The following is an 8,063-nucleotide window of genomic DNA, read 5'->3' on the forward strand; positions in this document are numbered from 1 at the left end:
TGAGAATTGAACTCAGGACCTCTGGAAGAGCACCACTGAGCCATCTCACCAGCCCCTGGCCCAACTTTCTATTTTGAGATAAGGTCTCACTCAGTTGCCCAGGGTAACCTTGAACTCATTCTGTAGCTTGAGTACGCTTTGATTTTTGATCCCCCTGCCTTGTTCTCTTGAGCAGCTGCAACTACAGCCTTGTGCTACCAGGCACAGCTCTTTTTTTTTTTTTTTTTTTTTGAAGTGTGCACAAGCATATGTGCACACATGCAAAATGTGCACTTTCCTTCAGATTGTGAGTGTGTCTCCCTGGCCTTCAAGGGGACCTTGTAGATACCTGGCCTGCCCTTCTCACTGGCCTTGCTGGAATTTTCCTTCTTAGGGTGCTCTGTTGAATCAACCCTGCTCCCTGGCAGGCTCTTCTCTGACACTTTGGTGCAGTGTTTAGTACTTCTGCATCTGAAGTTAGCGCAGGGGGGCATGGCCTAGGCACTTGGGCCGAGCATCTGCTAGTGCCTTTACCCATTTCTCCTTGCATCGGGTGACACTCTAAATACTTAAAACCTTGCTTTCCGCAGGAACCAAAGAAGGCTAGGAGAGGTGACTGCATGGCCAGGGCCACAGTCCTGAGATGCAGGAGAGCCAGGAGTCACACCTAATCAGTACCCAAAAGCACCCTCCACCTCCCACCCCAGCGCCTGGGTTAGAATTCCACCAACAGAGCTCATGGGGGGATTAAAAGGCGCTTTGGTTCATCAGTTAAGAGTGCTTATTGCGGGCTGGCGAGATGGCTCAATGGGTAAGAGCACTGACTGCTCTTCCAAAGGTCCTGAGTTCAAATCCCAGTAACCACATGGTGGTTCACAACCACCCATAATGAGATCTGACACCCTCTTCTGGAGTGTCTGAAGACAGCTACAGTGTACTTACATATAATAAATAAATCTAAAAAAAAAAAAAAAAAGAGTGCTTATTGCTTCTCCAGAGGCAGCAAGTCAGGTTCTCTGAACCCATACTGAGCAGATCATAACACCTGTGACTACAGCTCCAGGGGGATCCCACCCCCTCTGCTGGCCTCCGTGGGCATCTGCGTGCACATGGTACGTGTGCAAACTAAAATATGGTAGCACACATCTTTAATTCCAGCATTGGGGAGGTGGTGGCGGGTGGATTTCGGAGTTCAAAGCCAGTATGGAGCCTGGTCTCCATACAAGTTCCTAGCCAGCATTGCATTGTGAGACTCTGTCTCAAATATGTGTGCATGTGTGTGTGTGTGTGTGTGTGTGTGTGTGTGTGTGTGTGTGTGTAATAGGAAAGCAAATGTCTTCCCAGCACCAAACACACACCTCCTGGTCAGGGCAGACACCATTCGTTCACACCTCTCAACACAAGCTAAGCAAGTAAGTGTTCCTGGGTCCTGTCAGAAGGGAGTCTGGAGTCTAGTCGCTTCTCCAGAGGAAAGGGGAAGGTTGAATTCCCCCTCCCCAGACCCTCCTCCATGGGGCTCCTGGAGATAAGATGTCCTCCACCTGGGAAGAAGATGCTGCCCTGCAGCCAGGCTCATCTGGGTATCCGGTGGTGGGAAGGAGCTCTGAGGATCTAGCTGCAGAGACCAGGGTCAGATAGAAGTGAGCTGAAGATGTCTCCAGCAGCCTCTCCCAGAGAGAACACAGGCTTTACCGCGGTGGGATGGGGTTTCTGGTTAGATAGTGACTTCCTGGGCCAGATCCCACCCCACATTCCAGAGTGGGCCAGGAGGTTGCAGGTGGCTGAGTAATGGCTGAGCAGAGATTAATTACAGGATGGGGTTTTGTCTGTATCAAAGGGATGCCTGCTATTTGACTGTTTCTTTTACTGGAGGAGCAGGCACGCGGTAATGTTATTAGTTGACTAAGTTCAGGCAGGAAAGAGAATCAGGCTCCAGCCCCATTCTGTCTGTCTCCTTCCTATGACCTAGGATTTCTCATCCCCCTGACTCAACCTCTCCAGTGCTAGAGTTGCCAGCATTCTCCCCCATGCCTGTTTTCTGTGGTGCTGGGGATTAAACCCAGGTCCTTATGCATGCTGGGCAAGCACTCTGCCTGCCGGGCCACCCCCATCCTCAGCCCCAAATCAGGCTTTGACTCTGCTGAGGGAAACTGAGTTGCCATAGCTCTGGGGTTGACAAGATGAAATTGAAAGTTGGAGATGGGTTCTCCATACTGAAGCTAGCTCTGCAGATCCCCCCATGACTGAAGGCAGTGGAGGGGAGATGGGTGGTGTGAGAGCCAGCCTAGAATATGCTGACACTCAAACCTCAATCTTAAACATTTCTGGTATTCGCAGGTCACAGCAGGCCTCAACATCCTCTGTTCCCAGCCAAGATGCTCCTAGATGCAAAGGGACCAGCTTTGGGGAAAAGTGAACAAGCATTTCAGGGTGTTCCTTGTATGCCAGGCTGTGTGCTTCACCCTTATGGTCTCACTAGCAACCTCAGGCGTAGCCCCTGGCCTTCCTCTTGGTCCAGGGCTGAAGAAGCTGACTCAGCACATTAGCCTCCGCCTGCCAATCAGGGCCATTGTTTTCCCACAGACTAGCAATTACACCCTTCTGTTTGCAGTGTGAGCTCACACACCCCAGCCCTCGTCCTCTCTGGGTGACCAGTTTGATCCTCTCTTCAGTTAAGTGGCTTCCTTCTGCCCCCTCAGCCCAGCCCTTCCCATTCACCTTCCCGCCAGCTGTTAGGGTGGACGTCCCTGAAACACTGCAGCTGTTAGAGCCTGAGGCGACACCCAGTGGCAGAACTCTTGACAAAGAGAGAGCCGAGCCGGACACCTTGGGTTAAGTTCCCTTGCAGCACAAAAACAAACCAACCCTATGTTTCCAGTCTCCCTTGCCCGCCCAGCTCAGGATCCTGCGGGGGCAATCTGGTAGCCACTGCTCTGGGCTACAGCCTCTCAGACATTAACGTACATCCTGTTTTGCATGAGAGATGATAAACTAAGCTAAGAGAGGTGTGCCTAATAACACTCCCCTGGGTAATGACAGGGAAGATGGCTCGGGATAAAGGCACTCGCTGCCAAGCCTTACAACCTAAGTTCCATCTCCAGGACCCACACGGTGGGAGGAGAAAAACAACTCCTATAAGTTGTCCTCTGACCTCCACGTGGGCCCTGTGTCCTGTGAATGCTACCACCTCCACTCCTCCCCAGATAAATAATACGTAATTTAAAAAGAACTAGACAGGACTGGAGAGTTGGCTCAGCCCTTGTGTCTCTTCCAGAGAACCTGGGTTCTGTCCCCAGCACCCACACAGTAGGTCTCAACCTCTCTCTTCTGATCTCTAAGGGGACTGGACACGGCACACATACACACAGGCAAAGCACTAAAACACAAATAAATACATTTTAAATTTTTTTAAATAAAAAAAAAGATAACAAGGGATTCAGACACTGGCATTCACAAACTGCAGGCCCTTCTTTTTTTTTTTTTTTTAAGTTTATTTATTTTATTTATATGAGTACACTGTAGCTGTCTTCAGACACACCAGAAGAGGGCATTGGATCCCATTACAGATGGCTGTGAGCCACCATGTGGTTGCTGGGATTTGAACTCAGGACCTCTGGAAGAACAGCCAGTGCTCTTCCCCACTAAGCCATCTCTCCAGCCCCCTGCAGGCCCTTCTATTCATTCGTTTGATTATTTACTTACTCATTCATTCCTTGTTTGTTTGTTTGTTTGTTTGTTAAAGCAAGGTCCTGTGTAGCCCAGGCTGGACTTAAACTTGTTACCTGGCCGAGGCTGACTTTGAACGCCTGATTCCTGACTCCACATCCCAAGTGCTTTGTGAGATTATAGGCGTGCAATACCACCCGTCTGGCTTTGTTTGGCTTTCAGTTTTTATTTTTGAGACAGGGTCAGTCACATTATGTAGCTGGCCTGTAACTCACTCTGTAGGCTTGAAACTGCGATCCTCCTGATTCCATCCCGCCTCCGAGCGATAGGATTTAAGGCATGCGCCTCCTGGTCCAGCTGTTTCTAACTTTAACTTTCTGAAATGTGTCCCTCCCATTTGCCTCCTCCTCCAGCAAACACTTTTACTAGGTTTTAATTTATGTTTTCAAAGTTTCTCTGTGCCAACAAAAGCAAATAACACCATACTTGCCTGTCCCTCTCCCCTTCCCCAAACAGCAGAACGCTGACACACAGGGGCTGGCTTATCATTTCATCTGAGATACCTGGGGAGTCAGCGGGTTTACTCATCTCTCTTCTTTTCCAGAGATGGTATTTTATGCGTTGCTCAAACTGGTCTTGAACTCCTGGGCTCAACTGTTCCTCTTCCCTGAGCCTCCTGAGTGACTGGGACATGTCCTATTGATATGTAGAACCCTTCCAGGAGAATGACATTATTATACCATTGTGTGATGTGTGATTTACTCGGCTGCCTCCTGGTGGCCACTTGGTTGTTTCTGAGGTGTCTTCTTTAACTATTAAGTGTATTGCCTATTTATTCATGCATACAATGTGTTTTAATCACCCAACCCCCTTTTCATTGAAATATGGTGTGTGTGTGTGTAGGTGAACGCAGGCACACTCACACATGCATGGGCTTTGCTATACGTAGAGGCTAGAGGCTAACTTTAAATGACTTCCTTGATTACTCTCCACTTTATTTATTTATTTATTTATTTATTTATTTATTTATTTATTTATTTTGAGACAGGGTCTCTCACTGAGCCTGGAACTCGGAACTTCAGCTGGACTGGCTCGCTAGCAGCTTGTGGGAGCCACCTGCCTTTGCATCCTCACCCCTCTTGCACTGGAATTACAACTGCTCACCACTGGGCCTGGCTTTTGTAGAGGCGCTAGTAATTTGAACTTGTGTCACATGCTTGCACAGAAAGCAGTTTACCCACTGAGCCACATCTCCAGGCCCTCGCCTGCTTTCTGAGCCCTCCACACTCTGGCTAGCCTTGTAGCAGTTCATACCGGAGACCCAGCTCCATCTAAGCCCCTGCAGACACCTCCTGTATGCTCTCCCTTGGTGCCCCAAACCACTGTGTTTAGTGTTTCCTCTCCCCTTTTTTCTCATCCCTTTCTCATTTATCTTCCTGTGGTTCATCTCACCATGGCTCTGTCTGCTTTCCCAAACAGCCTTCAGCACCCCGAGGCTCAGAAACCAGGTCTTGGATTCATCTGGCTCCTTCGAGGTCCAGGGCTGGGCACACAATGCCTTTCAAGAGCATTAAGCACTCAGTGGGTGCTATATATGGTTGGAGCCAAATGGGATGGTGACTCTGCCTGGCCATGGGCTGGGTCTAAGAACCCAGAAGTTATCCAGAGCAAGAGAGACCTCTTGTCAAAGCCTAGGCCTTGTGCCTGAGCACTTAGAGCGCTCAGGTAAGCCATGACAATATCCAAGATCGAATGGGGTTCCTTGTGGGATTGGGGGGCACGAGAACCTTGTATCCTTTCCATTGGACAGTAGGGGAGATCATGATGTAAAGGCAAAAGTAAAGATGGCTCAGTAGGTAAAGGTGCCTGCTGCTGAGCCTCTGACCTAAGTTCAACTCCCCTGGGACCTACATGCCAGAAGTTGCCCTCTGAGCTCCACAGGCACATGGTGCCATGCTCATACATGCACAGGCACACAAGTAAATAGACGAGATGATAAAAATGTTAAGAGGGCGAGGTGGGGTGGGGTGGGGGAGGGAGGTCAGTAGTTTGCCTCTTGCTTTCAGGGGACCATCCCAGTACCCACATCTAGTGCTTCAGAACTCCCTGTCCAGAGCTCTCTTCTGGCATCTGTGGGCACTCCTACGTCGGTTATACACAGACACATAAATAAATGAAAATAAATAAATGAACTCTTTAAATGAAGAAGAAGGGGAAAGGATAATGGCTTTGCGCACTGTCCTGGCTGGGCTCTTTCCTGTCCCGGTGACATCCGTGTCTTCCTACACAGGCAAGCTCCGTTCTCCATTTTTAGAAACCTTCCTGGACTCGGCAGCTCCTGTTGACCTCTGGTCCTGTGAACTTCTGCTATTTGTGTTAGTGACAGCTACGGCAGTGCTGCACTTAGTCATCAGAGGACCGCCACCTCCAGTCACATAGGCCTGTCTTCCTGCTGAGATCTAAAGATCCTTATGGGATAAAAAGTCAAAGAAAAAACCCCCTGCCTCATTCTCTCAGCATACTACGTGACCACTGGAAGGTCTTCCGTGAGCCCTGTGTCCCAGGGCTGCTGTGAGCTAGGAGGGGAGGGCCTTTACCACAGTCAGGTCTCTGACCAGAAACATTTGAAGAATATAGGTTTTGGGGTCTTTGGCTTGTTGGTTTGTTTTGTTTTTTGTTTTTTGTCATTCTGGCTTTGATTGTTGCTTGTTGCTTATTTTGAGACTGGGCCTCTTGTAGCCCAGGCTGACCTTGAACTTGGGATGATCATCCTGCCTCTACCTCTTGAGTGCTGGGTTTATGGGCCAGCACCACCAAACTACATTTATGTGGTACAAGGACTTGAACCCAGAGCCTCGTGCCTGGTAGGCACGCACTCTGCCAACTGAGCTACACCCTCAGTTCCCACGGAGTGTCTTTTAGAACGACCCTCCCCCCAGGGTTGGGACTGTAGCTCCGTGTAGAACCTTTTCCTAACATGTCTAGCATGTTTGAGGTCCTGGGTTCTATTCTCAACACTACCACTGCTATTAAAAAATATTAAAAAAAAAAAAAGTCCCTTCCAACCTCCCACCCCAGTGGCATTCCACCCTGCCCATCTGGTTTACCTGGAAAGCATTCTCTACACAGTGGCAAGCCCTAAGGGCATGGCTCTTCTCTTCCTCTGAAGCTGAACGAGACTTCTCAGAAATGTCACTATCGTGGAAAGCAAACAGACAGGGACCTGTTAACCTGAGAGGTTTAAGTGACAGGAGAGGAAGAGGCAGCATGTGGCTCTTGGCTGCGCTGTGGTCAAAGCACAGAAATAGCAAATGGTCTCTGAGGGAGAAGGGCTATTTTAATAGGGACGGGGGCTACTGCATGATAACTGTGTGTTGCTGTCATATGTCTTTGTGTGTACGTGTGTGCAGTGTGTGCATGTACATGTGTGTTTAGGAGCATTTAGAAAGCCAGACACCATCACTGTTGACTGAACTGGTTTTGTTTTTGTTTTTTAAGATTTATTTATCTGTGTGAATACTGTATTTGCATGTATGCCTGCATGACAGAAGAGGGCATCAGATCCCATTAAAGATGGTTGTGAGCCACAGGGTGGGTGCTGGGAATTGAACTCAGGACCTCTGGGAGAGCAGTCAGTGCTCTTAACTGCTGAGCCATCTCTCCAGCTCTGACTTTTTAAGTTTTAAAATTATATTTATTAGCTAGATATAGTGGTGTACCCCTTTAAACCCAGCCCTGGGGAAGCAGAGGCAGAAGGATCTCTATGAGTTCCAGGCCAGCCTGGGCTATATAGAGCAAGTCAGGACTGAACTAAGTCAGCCTTGCACTAAGCTGCATCCCCATCTTATTTTTTATTTATCTTAAATTTTGAGATAGAGTCTTGCTAAGTTGCCTGGGCTCGTCTTGAACTCGCTATGTAACTCAGGCAGTTCTGAACTTGACGCCCTCTTACTTCAGCCTAAATAGCTGAATTACGAGGCTGAACCACCAGGCTGGCTCCAAATATATTTTTTTAAGGTTTTATTCCTGGGGCTGGAGAGTTGGCTCTGAGGTTATGCACACTTGTTCCTGCAGAAGACTTGGGTTCAAGTCCTACCACCCTCACCCTCTGAGGGTACCAAGCAAGCATGTGAGTCACATGTGTACGTGCAGATAAAACAGCCATACACATCTAATAATAAAAATTTAAAAGACTTTATTTATGCCTAGCCTGGTGGCACACACCTTTAATCCTCTGGAGGCAGAGGCAGGTGGGTCTCTGTAAACCCAAGACCAACCACAGCTATACAGTAAGACCCTATCTCAAAAAATATATCTTTGAGCCGGGCGTGGTGGCGCACGCCTTTAATCCCAGCACTCGGGAGGCAGAGGCAGGCGGATTTCTGAGTTCGAGGCCAGCCTGGTCTACAAAGTGAGTG

At 48.7% G+C, this 8,063-nt stretch overlaps 1 protein-coding gene across 1 annotated transcript in view; it reads right to left on the minus strand.

Annotated features, from left to right (window-relative positions):
- Positions 1-8,063, minus strand: part of LOC110283807 — a 28,311-nt gene that overhangs the window by 17,541 nt on the left and 2,707 nt on the right. The window contains exon 3 of the mRNA XM_021149318.2: positions 6,753-6,840. Coding sequence (XP_021004977.1) covers positions 6,753-6,840 — 88 coding nt within the window. The remainder of the gene's footprint in view (positions 1-6,752; positions 6,841-8,063) is intronic.

Source organism: Mus caroli, chromosome 17 (assembly GCF_900094665.2).
Source record: "Mus caroli chromosome 17, CAROLI_EIJ_v1.1, whole genome shotgun sequence".
Lineage (NCBI taxonomy): Eukaryota > Metazoa > Chordata > Mammalia > Rodentia > Muridae > Mus > Mus caroli.